The sequence below is a fragment of the Balaenoptera musculus genome, chromosome 11 (assembly GCF_009873245.2).
Source record: "Balaenoptera musculus isolate JJ_BM4_2016_0621 chromosome 11, mBalMus1.pri.v3, whole genome shotgun sequence".
In the NCBI taxonomy this organism is placed as follows: Eukaryota; Metazoa; Chordata; class Mammalia; order Artiodactyla; family Balaenopteridae; genus Balaenoptera; species Balaenoptera musculus.
Genome location: NC_045795.1, coordinates 43,188,757 through 43,206,452, shown reverse-complemented (window position 1 = coordinate 43,206,452; position 17,696 = coordinate 43,188,757). Strand labels below are relative to the sequence as shown.

General features: G+C 35.6%; 1 protein-coding gene across 2 annotated transcripts in view; it reads left to right on the top strand.

Moving 5' to 3' along the window:
* The window catches only part of BMP5 (bone morphogenetic protein 5), a 118,371-nt gene that overhangs the window by 49,088 nt on the left and 51,587 nt on the right, over nt 1–17,696 (top strand). For both annotated transcript variants that reach the window (XM_036867737.1, XM_036867736.1), the window contains exon 2: nt 7,239–7,431. In XM_036867737.1, coding sequence (XP_036723632.1) covers nt 7,239–7,431 — 193 coding nt within the window. The remainder of the gene's footprint in view (nt 1–7,238; nt 7,432–17,696) is intronic.

The following is a 17,696-nucleotide window of genomic DNA, read 5'->3' as shown; positions in this document are numbered from 1 at the left end:
CTACTGATTCTATTTGAATCTTCCAAGTTACAGCCCTTGTGTGGGAGATTAAGACTGATTGCCCATGGATGCATCCCCTTAAGACAGCAGATAAATCACTAAATAGATAAAACTGCAATCCTCTGTTAATTAGTTCTACTCTTCAGATACTGTAGACAGCAAAATGTTTAGTCAGGACATTTCTATCCAATTTCTACTTATGATAAAGTCATTCAGAGAGGTGTCTGTTTGGAAAAAAGAGACTGCCATCAGTCATTAACTTCTGTTAAGTTATACCTCAACAATAAAAGGCTTCAGAGTACGTCTTGTCTTTAAACACAAGAAGCTTAATCTTTGCAGAACTTTGGCAACTTAGAGCATTTAGAATGTAGTTTGGTGCTTCTATAAAGGCGATCCTGTTTCTTTTCACTCTCAGCCCATGACTCATGGAATGCGAGTCTTCTGATTCATATTTACCTCTTGTATGCTTTGATGTTGCCACTTTTTTAAAAAACCAAACTATAAAAATAAATTCATTCTCTGGTTCTGTCAGTGTAGGTGACCTTTCAGTTGTTCTAGTTGGTTCATAGAAAGAAATGTTTGGAAGACACAAAACCTGCTTCCTGGAAGCAGAAGGAGGTACATTCCCTACCATCATTATGATCATGTTTTTAGTGGTAAGCTGTATCAATTTTGCTGATTTTTGATGGTTTCTTTTCTGTAAGTTGGTGTGTATGTATATGCAGAAAGCAACTCTTTAATTTTTGTAGAGAGCACTGTGGACCACTATCAGCTCAGGTAAATAAACAACCCTGTGTTGATAGACTTGTTTAATTTATGGTGATAGTCACTGGTTTACATGTAACAACCTTCAAAACAAGCATGTACCATAAATGACAGTGGGAGACGAGTGCAAGGCATCAGTGTCATGTTTTCATGGCTGTTTGGCAAAATACAGCCTGTTGATGTAGTTAGATATGTAAGCAGATATGAAAATAGCAGTCTGGGCAGGTGGTTGTGTTCTCTCTCTCTCTCTTTTTTTTTTTTTTTACAATGGTGTGTTAGTTTCTGCTTTATAGCAAAGTGAATCAGCTATACGTATACATGTGTTCTCTTTTTAAGTGCAGTTTTCAAAGGTGAATCAACTGATACAGGATGTGTGTTTTAAATCTAGTTATATTTGTTCCTAAACTCTCTTTTCCACTTCACATGAGAGAAATGGTGTCTATGGTATGGGATGAGGAAATGGTCTCCACCAGAGACAAGTGTTAACCTCTTGGTCTCAGCCTGTTTTAACCCTTGTGTCGTTTTATCCCCTTGGACAAGTCTGGGTCTGGCTTGAGTGAGCTCACCCTTCTGCTTTTTTGTTTTGTTTTGTTTCACTTTGTTTTTCTTTGTCTTGTCTGGGAATGAGGAGATCTCTTCTACCATTTAATAGGAATGTAATTATGACCTTTATGGAGTCTGGCAGATTTAAATCTGGTAACACAGATTTTATTAGAAATGATAATAAAGATGTTTTGGAAACTCACACATGGTTTTGTTGATGTAACATAGAAATGAAAAAATGAATTGAAAGGTCCAAATATTTAATACACTATGAATCAAAACCCCCAAATAGTATACATTTTAATGATTTTTTTCTACTTGTTTATTTGTTTATCTTTTAAGTTTCTCAAGCCATTTACAATTGCAATGTGTTATACAGCCCACTGTAACTTATGGAGAAACACAATATATTTAATATATAAAATCATCACAATATGAACAAGGCAAAGATAGCTCCTATAAAAAGCTTACATCTAAGGAATATTAAATGTGTGTGTATATTCTCTTTCATCTGTTTTGGGAGTGTTGTTTTTAAAATATAGTTGTAGGAAAAGTTGCATGTTAATAGAGATATTATATAACGCTAATTCAGGTCGTGAATACAATCACCTGCTTATTCATAAACATTTTCTTAGATAAGAAATGGAATCAGTATTAAATAAGTGAATATGATACAACTTTTGCTAAGATAAATATTGGAGGAAGTGAGTTCTAGAAGGAGCGGAGTCCAGAATGTATGGCATCCTCTGTAGGGTAGGAGCATCTCGTAGAGGAGAATGTAAGCATTGAAATATCAACTCTCCTTAGGGATAATTAGATAAAACAAACAAAACTACATCCAGAAAAAACAAACAAACACACAGGGTCGTGTTGTTGAGGGCTTTGGGAGTTGAAATCTTGACATTGGGTTGAAATCTCTTCTCTCCCAATTATAGGCTGTGGGCTCTTGAGCAAGTAATAGAAACTTATGGACATAAGTGAGTATTAAATAAAATACATGCCCTCCCAAATGAGATTTAAATAAATTATCATGCCCTCAGTCAATGGGAAATGCAGCAGGATGGTGCTGAGTGAAAAGACAGAACCAGCTTTTGATCTGTTCATAGTCTTTCATTCAACCAATGTTTGTTAGAAGACTTCTTCGGATCAGGCATTGTATTGTGTTAGATGCCAATTACACACTGGTGATCAAACCCTTGCTTCTCCACCTGTTCTCCACACTTTTGTGTATTGCTGATTAACATTGTTTGAATACACAGTTGACTCTCGAACAACATGGGTGGGACTGCATGGGTGCACTTATATGCAGATTTTTTTCAATAAATATATTGGAAAATTTTTTGGAGATTTGCAGACATAAACAGCATAACCTAGAAATATCAGGAAAATTAAGAAAAAGTTAGGTATGTCATGAGTGCATAAAATATATGTAGATATACACATAACATACAAAATATGTGTTAATCAACTGTTTATGTTATCAGTAAGGTTATTAGTAGTTAAGTTTTTGTGGGGTCAAAGTTATATGCAGATTTTCTGACTGCACAGGGAGTCAGTTCTCCTGGACCCCATATTGTTCAAGGGTCACCTGTACTAACAACGAACTAGTCTCTAAGTAGGATGTCATTATGTAGGTGGTATGGACATTGAACAAAGATTTACAGTGAGCTTTAGAAGACAGACATCTGTTACCACCTAGCTGTCATCACCCAATTTCTTTTTTTTTTTTTTGGCATAAGTGTATTTTATTTTTTTTATCACCCAATTTCTTATTCTTAAGTCAGGGATATTAATATTTGACACCTATCTAGGTAACTGAGATTACCTTGTGAATATTTGTGACCATCATTAGGAGTGCAAGGCTATATAAGTACTACTTTTATTCCATTACTCACTGCAACATGTCCCATGGAATTTACCAGGGCAATTATAATTCAAAGCAGTAGGATATAGGAATTTGAATCACTGGACAAAACTGCACTACAACTTTATTCTGTGTGGTATATTTAATATAAAATTTTATTAAACTCTTTGAAACTCTGCCCCCTTAAGGGGTTAGGTTAAAGAGCCTGGATTAGAAAGCTGAAATTTATCATAACAGCTGACATTCTAGCTTTCCACTTTATTACACTAACATCTCACAGGGGGATTCCAGAACAGTAGATGACTTTACATAATATGAATTCAATACTCATCTGCATACGCGGTGCATGCTTTAGATTGGACCATAACAAACACATGTCAAAGCCCTTATGTCCAAGACTATAGTTTATTTTTGTCTAAATTTCAAATATAAAATTGATTGTTAATGGAAAAATTGAATAATGATTGTTATCACTTAGAATTTTGAATATTGACTTTCAGAATAGAGAATATATATTTTTGAATGACTGATGAATGCTTAGATCATAAAGTATGGAACTCCTCAAGCAGAGTCTGGGACAGTGCCACGTAGTCAAACACCGGGAACATTTCTGCAGGCAAACCAGTAAGTTTAAAGTGAGATAAATAGGGACTTTAAAGTCACCTCAAAATCAGTTAATTTCCAGTTCTTCTGCCAAGTGAAGTTGAAGCCAAATTTTCAGTTTTCAGAGCTTTTTGGATTTTGGACTTGTGAATGCAAGATTTCAGATCACTTTTCCTTTTCTTTTTTTTTTTTTAATTGAAGTATAGTTCATTTACAATGTTGTGTTAGTTTCAAGTGTGCAGCAAAATGATTCATACATATATTAATATATATTATATATATATTCTTTTTCATTATAGGTTATTACAAAATATTGAGTATAGTTCCCTGTGCTATACAATAGGTCCTTGTTGTTTACTTATTTTATATACAGTAGCATGTTTCTGTTAGTCCCAAACTCCTAAATTATCAGATCTTTATTAAAGCATAAATACTTAGTAAATTAGGACAAAGTAGTAGTCTCTAAGCAGAAGCAGCCTATCCTGGCATTTAAGAATCATAGCTTGGTGGCATGAAATGCTTGGATTCAAATTCTTTGGCAAGGTATTTTTTTTCTCTACCTCCTCAGTTTCTTCATCTTCAAAATGAGGATGATAATAGAACGTACCTCATAGGTTGTTATGAAGTGTAATATGTTAATATCAATAAAATGCTTAGAACAGTTCTATTTAAATACTGTTTCATGATGTCATCTACTTTGTTTAAATTAGGATCAGAGAAAAGTTTACAGCGAATTAAATGTAGTTCTTTGTTGGGACTTCCCTTTTGGCGCAGTGGTTAAGAATCTGCCTGCCAATGCAGGGGACATGGGTTTGAGCCCTGCTCCAGGAAGATCTCACGTGCTGCTGAGCAACTAAACCTGGTTCGCCACAACTACTGAGCCTGCAAGACAAAACTACTGAGCCCGCATGCCACAACTACTGAAGCCTGTGCGCCTAGAGCCTGTGTTCCGCAACGAAGAGTAGCCTCCGCTCGCCACAACTAGAGAAAGCCTGCATGCAGCAACAAAGACCCAACGCAACCAAAAATAAATAAATAAATAAAATTGATTCTTTAAAAAAAAATGTAGTTTTTCTGTAAACAAGAGTTGTGGCTAGTTTTAATATTCATACGTACTTTCTAGTTATTAGAGATCCAGTTTGTAGGTATTTTCTGCCCTTACACTTTGGAGATGGAGACCCGTTCATAGCAGTCTACACTACTGCCAGTTGGAGCTCAGACAGAAAAGAGGTTTAAATTATGTACCAAAATAGGATCTTAAAAATGCAGTCATCCTCCTTATTTAGGGAAAGTTAATTAATGATCTCTCCAGGGGAATGGACTTCTCTTAGGACCAAGATAATGATACTTAAATAAAACAAAACCTCATGAGTCACGGGAGTGGTGTTGGTGTACCCAGGCAGCCCGAGAGCGCCGTTCTCACCAAGTCCATGGGAGGAAAATGCCTCCAGGTGTAGCTTACATTTTCCTCTTTGCTGGTGTAGGTATCTGAGATCGAGGTGGGGCTGAGCTCCTAGCTCTCTTAAACCATCTCCTACTCCTCTGGAGAAAATAAACCAGAGATTATTTTGGAGGATGAAGGCAAGGAATTGTGGGTTCCTTTGTCATGAACTTCCTCTCAGACATGGAGCCTTGTCTGGCACTAGAATTTAGGAGTCCAGCAGCCTGGGTTCCCAAAAATCACTCCTCGATGATCGTGATTGCCTTCTCTCTTCCTTAATTTTGACCTTTCCTCTAGTTAAGGATCCCAAGTTTCATATATTTTTAGCAGTGTTGGTATCATTTCAATTAACCTCCTAAAGATATTTTTTGTGTCTTAATCCAATTTTTGAACATTGTGAATTGTTTATATAACATACATCTTTTATCTTCTTGTAACAACATTTCAGCAATGAAATGTCACTGGATATATTCTAAAAAATTTTTGTAGGTTTGTGAGACACTTGGAACATAATGCTTTGCAGTGAATTTTTTTTTGTAATCTGTCCTATATTATCTGAGGTAACTGAGATTTTGAGAAACCTACCAGCACTGAGAAACTTAATTCCATTAAATGATATTGCATTACTAAAAATGAGCCCTTTTAATAGGTGGTTCCTTAAGAAAGATTTTGGTACCCAGCATGAGACAGGCTATGACCTGGGACCTGGGACCCTTTGCTGCAGTGCTTGCACCTGGACAAATATCTCTCCTCAAGCAATAAAATACAAAGAAACTATAAGGGACTAAATAGAGCTGCGTTCATGAACAGTTGGGGCAAATTATGGACAACAAGATACAAAAAGGCCAAAAACCCAATTGCCACTTCTGAAGAGCCTGGAGCAAAAACAGGGTGTCAGGAGCAAAAGCAGGGTACTGCACATGCCCCCTGCACTCAACACCACGTAAGGGGTGGGTAAACCACTTAAGCCCCGCCTCTGGCCCAACTCCTGGACACACCCCTACCCTCACCCCATATAAGGAACCAGCTCGCCCCAACTTGGGAGCAAGCAAAGGAACCTGTTACTTGTTTTTGCTCCCCCCTGCTATAGCAGGGCCCCCAATAAAGCCTTGCCTGAATTTCTTGTCTGGCCTCTTATCAATTTCTATTGATTAGGAAAGGCCAAGAACACTGGTCAGTAACAAGCATAGACTGTATCCAATAATACATCATTTTACAAAGCTGGATTATGTAATGATATGCCTGACACTGTCCTGAATCCCTCGACACTCCTCAATATTCCCAAGAGGAAAAATTCTCTGACCTCATTTGGTAGGAAGGTTGCTGAAGGCGGAAATATGTTCCTCTCTCAATTTTGCATAAGAGCAGAGATCTTTGGGAGACTGGATGCTGCACCACGGGTTGGGGAGGTTGCACTCAATAATCTATAAGAACAAATGAAAATGCATTTAAAAAGGTAGAGCTTTGCATTTGCTAAAAGGAGGAAAAACGTCTCCCGGGAAGACACTTTAGGAACAATCTTTCTTGTGAAAATGCATTTGTTTTGTTTCCTTGACCTCTAAAATTTCATAAACACAGCCCCACTGTGCCAGCAGCTCCTCGGGCCTCCGTCCGACTTTCCTCCCTTGACTGTGCTAAATCTCATCATTGACTTCACCTGGAACTCTGGAGCTTTCTATCACAGAGTGCTAATTCCTGTATGAACCCTTCTCTGTTCTGGTACTTGATACACACTAGTAATAACTTTACAACCTTCACTTTTAAAAACATTTTTGGATAACCTTTCCATTTAGGAGCCAGGAATTTGTATAAAACCACAGAGGTTATATTGCTTTTGAACTAAAGGCTGTTGGTTTGTGGAACTTCCTTCAACTGGAAACACATATGAGTCTGTGGTTTTATGTTTTCCCAGTTTTATAACATCCTGCTTGTTTGTTTTCAAAGTGAAAGAATTTACCATTAATTTCCATACTTTATAAAGGCCTAACTTTTTACTTCCTTTTTTTTTTTTTTTTTTTTCAGTTGAAAGAGACAAGGATTTTTCTCACCAGCGAAGGCATTACAAAGAATTCCGGTTTGATCTTACTCAGATTCCTCATGGAGAAGCAGTGACAGCAGCAGAATTCAGGATATATAAGGACCGGAGCAACAGCCGATTCGAAAATGAAACAATTAAGATTAGCATATATCAGATCATCAAGGAATACACAAATAGGTATCAAATTTATATCTCACTTATCCTAGCAAATAAATGTTACATTGTAGTAAAATCCATTGATAACCCACTGGTCTATCAAATCATGCTTCTTTGAGTGTAATGGCATCAAGGCAGGTATAGACACATGAAAGATACATGTAACTGATCTGAAACGTGTCTTGTACATTTCACAGCTTTTTCCTACTCCTTACACCAATCTGTGTGCTAGACGGTCTCATGCTACCCTGTATGTGATTTTCAGGCCCTTCACCTCATTTTGTAAATGAGAAAACTTTCATTTTATTCTGCACATATGAAATTTATAATTAAGATGATTTGAATTACTTGTTGTTTTATAAATTGGAGAAGAGTGGCTTTATTTTTCCCTGGCATAGTGTAAAGTGTGTGTAGTGTTATGTGGATTTTGATGGAAGACATTGTATTTGCAATAGATTCTGACAGTTAACCTGTATGTCTTCTGTCTATAAAATGCTTAATTCAAAATGGTACAAAAATGGACAGAGAATCTGAAATACTAAATGTATGAAAACCTCAGCTGATAATTACTGCAAATGAGCCATCACATATAAGAATTAGAAAGGGATATTAGTGGTGTTTTCAGACCAGTGCAGAAATTGCTTGGGTAACACCTTTTACAAATGATTAACACTTTTGTTGGACAGCTCTTACATTTTTAAAGAAAATTCTTATTGGAATATTATATTGAGGTGAAATTTGTCTTCCATTCATTAAATCTAGATTTTCCCTTTGATGAAATACTATGTCCTTATTTGATGAGATAAATATTTAAAGACAGCTGTCATGAGCCCACTAAGGCCTCTTTCTCTCCTTAATGAATATTTCTAGTTCCTGACCTTTGGATATTTCTTGGTCTTCTAGTGAGTAGGATTTCTCAATGGGTATTCCATGGAACACTAGCCCCTCACAATACTCAATGAAGAAAAAGAATAAAAAGCTTCTGGGGTCAAATGCATTTGAAAAGTCTACTTGTTAGACCATGTTTTAGGAGATTCACCATGCATATTAGAATAGTAAAGTCTTGCAAAGTCTTTATGGTAAAGAAACCTGTCAATTCAGTTTTTCCTAGTCTTCCTCAAAATTATTCGACTATGGAATCTTTTTCTTTGGGTCTGTAATACTTAATATCCTATGAAACACTGGTTTAGCAGGACACACCTTAATAAATACTGATCTCTGTACACTGTTATTTTAAGAGCACTAATTTCAAGGCAGAAGGATCTCTGTTCTTTTCTCAGCTCTAACATGTACTAGCTATTTGTCTGTGGGTGAATTTTTTGTTTTAAATCTCAATCCTGTGGTTCCATTTATAAAATGAGGATACTAATTTTTTTCTCACAGGGACAGGGCCTGGCATACTACATTATTTTTTTAAATACTAAATAATGGGGGTGACTTTTAAAATTAAATGACTAGATTTGAAAATAATGCTCCAAATACCATCTAATTATATTGCCATAGCTAACAAATATTTTATTTATAATTCTCCTTTTCTGCATCTGTTTCCACACTTGGGCTGGTGAGCTCCTTAAAGAAGGGATAGTGTCTTAAGTGATTTTTTTTTTTTTTTTTTTTTTTTTTAGCCTCAGCACTATGAATTTGTTTGATACAGTTTTGAAATTATCATTACCCATGAATGGGATACATCTTCCATGAACATATCCTAAAATACTTGAATTATCTTACCTTTTGACCATTCACAATATATTTTTATGAAAGTTGAATTTGTACTTGGTTATTCAACATACCAAGTATTTTTTACAGGAGTTGTTTGTACACCAGGCCCCTATTTATTTATTAATTGTTTGAAACTAAATATAGACATTTACACTGATCACAGTTAAAGGTCCTAACTTTTATTTAGGTCCATTGTTCTATCTGCTCAGGATATTTTTGAATGTCATCCATTGAACTAGCTACCCTTTGAGCTTTCTTTCACTCTATTTTCTAAGTATGTTAACTACACTTACATAATTTAAAACATAATAACAATGATGAGAATAAAGGACTAATTTTTAGAAGAGTCCACTGATAATAATATATAGATTTATTTATGAATGAACCCATGCTGATTTTTATTAATAATACATTTGAAATATTTATGAGTATTGATGCTTAATCAGATCTCATAATTTTGGGAAATTTCATTTCTTTCTAAAAATGGAACATTTGTCTATCTTGAAACTTTGGTATTTCTCTAATTATAACTGATGTTAAACATATTATTCTCAATGTTTCTACAACTCCATCTGCCTGCTCTTTGAGTATTCTTGGGTATAATTTGGCTAACACTTTACTTATTTTAACATGTGTAGTTAATCTACTCTAAGATCCAGAATTTCACTGATATTTTTCCTAAATCTTTGAAAATGATTTCTAAAATCTAAAGTACATGTATCTCTTTGATTGGTGTTGTCTCACTCTACCATTCCAGACTCTAGGGTGGCAGAGATTGGATAGGAGTCTACTCAATTTAATGAACATTATTTTGAAATTTTTAATTCAGTAAATTCAATTCAATATTAATTCAATTCTACCAAGTTCACATTTTTGAACATTTACTATTAAGTATTGTTGCTGAATTATGATTTTTCTCCTGTAGGGTTATGCTATACCTATTGTCTTCTGTGTATTTGTTTTTGGTAATGGGTATGGAATTTTTTCTCCCAATTATTTGCTTCAATGTCTGAAGCATACAAATGTACACATGCATACTGTACATTTCAATTTTATGTATCATTGACCAGGTGGGAGAATCTCTCGCAAAATGCCTTCCTTATCTTTGAAAAAGGCAGTCATCCACTGCCAGTGGTTCATTAATCCACAGTGTAACAAAATGCAACCCTGTGCTGTGCTATTGTCTGTAAATCTAGGATCCTCTTTTTACACTCCACTTTCTCTGCCAAAGAAAGACATTTAAGGGACAGAAGATATAGAAACAGCACATATGCCTCTTAGTGTATTTCAGGTTTCTGTGTAGGATTTCAAAGCCTTTGTAGAAAATGGTAGTGTATAGTAATAAGAGCAGGGTCTTTGGAATTCCCACATGGGGAAATTGATGTACATCTTGGAGTCTCAGTTTAAAAATCTATAGACAAAAATAAAAGCAAAAATAAGTATTTCAGAACAATAAAAATATTTCAAATGATGTGGGAAAGACTGGTACTTATCACAATGCAAAGACCAGAGCTGATACTTAATAAATATATCAGTTAACAGCTTAATAGGAGCAACTATTTTACTAGGATTTAAAGGGTTGTATACAAAGGGTAATCAAAAATAGGTGGTTACTATAATAACAGTAGCTACCATTTGCTACTGTTTATGTTAAGACAAAGTGAGCAAAATGATGCTAGGTGACTTTCCTTAATAAAAAATTAGCTGATCTGTAATGAAATGAACACCACCCAACTTATGAGCAGTTGGAGCTATCTGTGAACTTGTCCCTGAAAACCCAAGTTTTAGATAAATAGTCAAATTCTCCTTTAAAATACAGTTCAAGGGGCCTCAGACATGAATCCGGGGTGCAGACGCCTGTCAAGCCCAACTGGAGTCCTTGGCACTCTGGGCGGTGCAGGCAATGCAGATGGCCTGGCTCTGACTCTGAGGAGACCAGGCCACCCTGTGCTCCTCAGACCACTGTCCAGCCCTTCCGGCAACTCTGGACCCCATCGCCGTGCACCAGCCAGGTGGTTCCAGGGATTTGGATGTCCGTGTCTTTCAGGGACCATTACTTCACCTGCCACATGATTGCGGGATCTTGGTTCCCAGGCCAGAGGTCTGGCCTGAGCTCCTGTGGTGGGGGCTCTGAGTCCAAACCGCTGGACTAACAGAAAATCTCAGACCCCAGGGAATATCAATCAGAGTGAGGCCACCCAGAGGTCCTCATCTCAGCACCAAGACCGAGCTCTATCCAACTGCCTGCAAACTCCAGTGCTGGATGTCTCAGCCAAACACCAGTAAGACAAGAATACAGCAACCACCCATTAAAAAAAAATAAAAAAAGATCAACAAAAAAATATGTTACAGATGAAGGAGCAAGGCAAAAACCTAAAAGACCAAATAAATGAAGATGAAATAGGTAATCTACCTGAAAAATAATTCAGAGTAATGTTAGTAAAGATGATCCAAAGTCTTGGAAACAGAATGGAAAAAACACAAGAAACATTTAACAAGGATCTAGAAGAACTAAAGATCAAACAAACAGTGATGAACAACATAATTACTAAAATTAAAAATACTCTAGAAGGAATCAATATAGAATAACTGAGGCAGAAGAATGGATAAGTGAGCTGGAAGATAAAATGGTGGAAGTCACTGCCAGGGAGCAGAGTAAAGAAAAAAGAATGAAAAGAATTGAGGACAGACTCAGAGACCTCTGGAACAATATTAAACACACCAACATTTGAATTATAGGGGTCCTAGAAGAAGAGAAAAAAGAAGAGTCTGAGAAAATATTTAAAGAGACTATAGTTGAAAACTTCCCTAACATGGGAAAGGAAATGGTCAATCAAGTCTAGGAAGCACAGAGAGTACCATACAGGATAAATCCAAGGAGAAACATGCCAAACACATACTAATCAAACTATCAAAAATTAAACCCAAAGAAAAAATATTAAAAGCAACAAGGGAAAAACAACAAATAACATACAAGGGAATCCCCATAAGGTTAACAGTTGATCTTTCAACAGAAACTCTGCAAGCCAGAAGGGAGTGGCAGGACATATTTAAAGTGATGAAAAGGAAAAACCTACAACCAAGATTACTCTACCTAGCAAGGATCTCATTCAGATTAGATGGAGAAATTAAAACCTTTACAGATAAGAAAAAGTTAAAAGAATTCAGCACCACCAAATCAGCTTTACAACAAATGCTAAAGGAACTTCTCTATGCAGGAAACACAAGAGAAGGAAAAGACCTACAAAAACAAACCCAAAACATTTAAGAAAATGGTAATAGGAACATACATATCGATAATTACCTTGAATGTAAATGGACTAAATGCTCCAACCAAAAGACATAGACTGGCTGAATGGATACAAAAATAAGACCCGTACATATGCTGCCTACAAGAGACCCACTTCAGACTTAGGGACACATACAGATTGAAAGTGAGGGGATAGAAAAAGATATTCCATGCAATGGAAATCAAAAGAAAGCTGGAGTAGCAATTCTCATATCAGACAAAATAGACTTTAAAATAAAGACTATTAAAAGAGACAAAGAAGGACACTACATAATGATCAAGGAATCAGTCCAAGAAGAAGATATAACATTTGGAAATATTTATGCACCCAAAATAGGAGCACCTCAGTACATAAGGCAAATGCTAACAGCCATAAAAGGGAAATCGACAGTAACACAATAATAGTAGGGGACTGTAACACCCCACTTTCATCAATGGACAGGTCATCCAAAATTAAAATAAATAAGGAAACACAAGCTTTAAATGACACATTAGACAAGATGGACTTAATTGATATTTATAGGACATTCCATCCAAAAACAACAGAATACACTTTCTTCTCAAGTGCTCATGGAACATTCACCAGGATAGATCATATCTTGGGTCACAAATCAAGCCTTGGTAAATTTAAGAAAATTGAAATCGTATCAAGTATCTTTACTGACAACAACACTATGAGACTAGGTATCAATTACAGGAAAAAAACTGTAAAAAATACAAACACATGGAGGCTAAAAAATACGCTACTAAATAACCAAGAGATCACTGAAGAAATCAAAGCGGAAATCAAAAAATACCTAGAAACAAATGACAATGAAAACACTACAACCCAAAACCTATGGCATGCATCAAAAGCAGTTCTAAGAGGGAAGTTCAGAGCAATACAATCCTACCTCAAGAAACCAGAAAAATCCCAAATAAACAACCTAACCTTACACCTAAAACAATTAGAGAAAGAAGAACAAAAAAACTCCCAAAGTTAGCAGAGGGAAAGAAATCATAAAGATCAGATCAGAAATAAATGAAAAACGAATGAAGGGATCAGTAGCAAAGATCAATAAAAGTAAAAGCTGGTTCTTTGAGAAGATAAACAAAATTGATAAACTATTAACCAGACTCATCAGGAAAAAAAGGGAGAAGACTCAACTCAACAGAATTAGAAATGAAAAAGGAGAAGTAATAACTGACACTGCAGAAATACAAAGGATCATAAGAGACTACTACAAGCAACTATATGCCAATAAAATGGACAACCTGGAAGAAATGGACACATTCTTAGAACAGTACAACCTGCCGAGACTGAACCAGGAAGAAATAGAAAATATGAACAGACCAATCACAAGCACTGAAATTGAAACTGTGATTAAAAATCTTCTAACAAACAAAAACCCAGGACCAGGTGGCTTCACAGGCGAATTCTGTCAAACATTAAGAGAAGAGCTAACACCTATCCTTCTCAAACTCTTCCAAAATATAGCAGAGGGAGGAACACTCCCCAAGTCATTCTATGAGGCCACCATCACCCTGATATCAAAACCAGACAAAGATATCACACAAAAAAGAAAACTACAGGTCAATATCTCTGATGAACATAGAGGCAAAAATCCTCAACAATTACTAGCAAAAGAATCGAAACAGCACATTAAAAGGATCATACACCATGATCAAGTGGTATCTTACCCCAGCAATGCAAGGATTCTTCCAATATATGCAAATCAATCAATGTGATACACCATATTAACTAAGTGAAGGAGAAAAACCATATGATCATCTCAACAGATGCAAAAAAAGACTTCTACAAAATTCAACACCTGTTTATGATAAAAACTCTGCAGAATGTGTGCATAGAGGGAACCTACCTCAACATAATAAAGGCCATATATGGCAAACTCACAGCCAACATTGTTCTCACTGGTGAAAAACTGAAACCATTTCCTCTAAGATCAGGAAAACAACACGGGTGCCCACTCTCACCACTATTATTCAACATAGTTTTGGAAGTTTTAGCCACAGCAATCAGAGAAGAAAAAGAAATAAAAAGATCCAAATTGGAAAAAGAAGAGTAAACTGTCACTGTTTCAATGACATGATACTATACATAGAGAATCCTAAAATGCTACCAGAAAGCTACTAGAGCTAATCATGATTTGGTAAGTAGCAGTATCAAATTAATCATAGAAATATCTCATTCCTATACACTAATGATGAAAATCTTAAGTGAAATTAAGGAAACACTCCCATTTACCACTGCAACAAAAAGAATAAATACCTATGAATAAACCTACCTACGGAGACAAAAGACCTGTATGCAGAAAACTATAAGACACTGATGAAAGAAATTAAAGAGATACAAACAGATGGAGAGATATACCATGTTCTTGGATTGGAAGAATCAACATTGTGAAAATGACTATACTACCCAAAAGCAATCTACAGATTCAATATAATCCCTGTCAAACTACCAATGGCATTCTTCACAGAACTAGAACAAAAAATTTCACAATTTGTATGGAAACACAAAAGACCCCGAATAGCCAAAACAATCTTCAGAAAGAAAAATGGAGCTGGAGGAATCAGGCTCCTGGACTTCAGACTATACTACAAAGCTACAGTAATCAAGACAGTATGGTACTGGCACAAAAACAGAAATATAGATCAATGGAACAGGATAGAAAGCCCAGAGATAAACCCACGCACATATGGTCACCTTATCTTTGATAAAGGAGGCAAGAATATACAGTGGAGAAAAGATAGTCTCTTCAATAAGTGGTGCTGGGAAAACTGGACAGCTACATGCAAAAGAATGAAATTAGAATACTTCCTAACACCATACACAAAAATAAACTCAAAATGGATTAAAGACCTAAATGTAAGGCCAGACACTGTAAAACCCCTAGAGGAAAACATAGGCAGAACACATTATGAAACAAATCACAGCAAGATCCTTTTTGACCCACCTCCTAGAGAAATGGAAGTAAAACAAAAATAAACAAATGGGACCTAATGAAACTTAAAAGCTTTTGCACAGCAAAGGAAACCATAAACAAGACGAAAAGGCAACCCTCAGAATGGGAAAAAATATTTGCAAACAAAGCAACTGACAAAGGATTTATCTCCAAAGTATACAAGCAGCTCATGCAGCTCAATATCAGAAAAAAAACAACAACAATGCAGTCCAAAAATGGGTGGAAGACCTAAATAGACATTTCTCCAAAGAAGACATACAGATTGCCAACAAACACATGAAAGGATGCTCAACATCACTAATCATTTGAGCAATGCAAATCAAAAGCACAATGAGGTATCACCTCACACCAGTCAGAATGGCCATCATCAAAAAATCTACAAACAATAAATGCTGGAGAGGGAGTGGAGAAAAGGGAACCCTCTTGCACTGTTGGTGGGAATGTAAATTGATACAGCCACCGTGGAGAACAGTGTGGAGGTTCCTTAGAAAACTAAAAATAGAACTACCATACGATCCAGCAATCCCACTGCTGGGCATATACCCTGAGAAAACTGTAATTGAAAAAGAGACATGTACAAGAATGTTCAATGCAACACTATTTACAATAGCCAGGACATGGAATCAACCTAAGTGTCCAACGACCAATGAATGGATAAAGAAGATGGGGCACGTATATATAATGGATTATTACTCAGCCATACAAAGAAACGATATTGAGTTATTTGTAGTGAGGTGGATGGATCTAGAGTCTGTCATACAGAGTGAAGTAAGTCAGAAAGAGAAAAACAAATACAGTACGCTAACACATATATATGGAATCTAAAAAAAAAAAAAATGGTTCTGATGAACCTACGGGCAGGACAGGAATGAAGACGCAGATGTAGAGAATGTACTTGAGGACACAGGGAAGGGGAAGTGTAAGCTGGGACGAAGTTTGAGAGTAGCATTCACATATATACACTACCAAATGTAAAATAGATAGCTAGCAGGAAGCAGCTGCATAGCACAGGGAGATCAGCTCGGTGTTTTGTGACCACCTAGAGGGGTGGGATAAGGAGGGTGTGAGGGAGACACAAGAGGGAGGGGATATGGGGATATACGTATGCACATAGCTGATTCACTTTATTATACAGGAGAAACTAACAGAACACTATAAAGCAATCATACTCTAATAAAGATGTTAAAAAAAATACAGTTCAAGAGGATGGGAAACTGCTTATCTGTGAATTTATTTTACAGAAGTATCAGAGATATAGAAAATTAGAAAAGGATTCACATATAAATGTTTTTCACAGTATTATTGGTTACCATAGCATAGACTGAGAACATTTTAATTTTAAACAGAACAGAAAAAGTTGCACTTTGTTTCATGGAAAATGGAAATGCTATACTTCATAGAGCAAGTAGAAATTGTATTTTAAAAATATATTAGTAACACTGGAAAGTGCTCAGGCTGTAATGTTAATTGAATAAAACAGGAAACAAACTTTATTTACACATAATACACATAATTATGTTAGGATGAATTCATGTGGAAAACAGATTAGAAAGAAGCAGCAAGTGTTCACTGAAAGCTTGCAGGTAATTTTAAATTTTAATTTCCCCCTTTTCTGTACTTTCTAAATTTTTATAGTGAAAATTACTTTTGTAATCAAAACAAGCATAAGCATAGTTGAGCAAGTGAAGATAATGAAACAACTGTATGTTACATGTTTCTTTACCAAATAACAATCCCAACATTTCCAGGTAGAGAGGGGCAAAAATCAAAACTAAACTGAACAAAATAAAGGATTAAAAAATTAAGTTGCTCTTATTTTTTTCTTAAGCTACAAGAGGCATTTTTTTTTCCACAGAAAATGAAGATAAATAAATTTTTTTGTTTCCCCTCTTTTATGGAAAATTTTCCTGCCAATTGGGAACCTTGACTTTAATTCTCTGAACTGAGGAGGAATGGATTAAAGATACTTCATTTATATATCATGTGATCACAGTAAAATGGAAACAATTTCAATTTGAGAAACCCATTTTAATATCCAATTATTATTTGTTGAGTATTGATTATTTGTGTTTTCATATATTTATCAAATCAAGAACTAAAATGGATATATGAAAAGAAACTTGTACCTCTAGACATTTTCAAGCCTAAGGTCACCTCTTAAAACTTGTCTTCAAACTTGTGGATTTTATCTATGTACTGTTTCTTTTTTTTTTAAGTTTTATTGAACTATAGTTGATTTACAATGTTGTGTTAGTTTCAGGTATAATGCAAAGTGGTTCAGTTATACATACATGTATATAAATATATATATT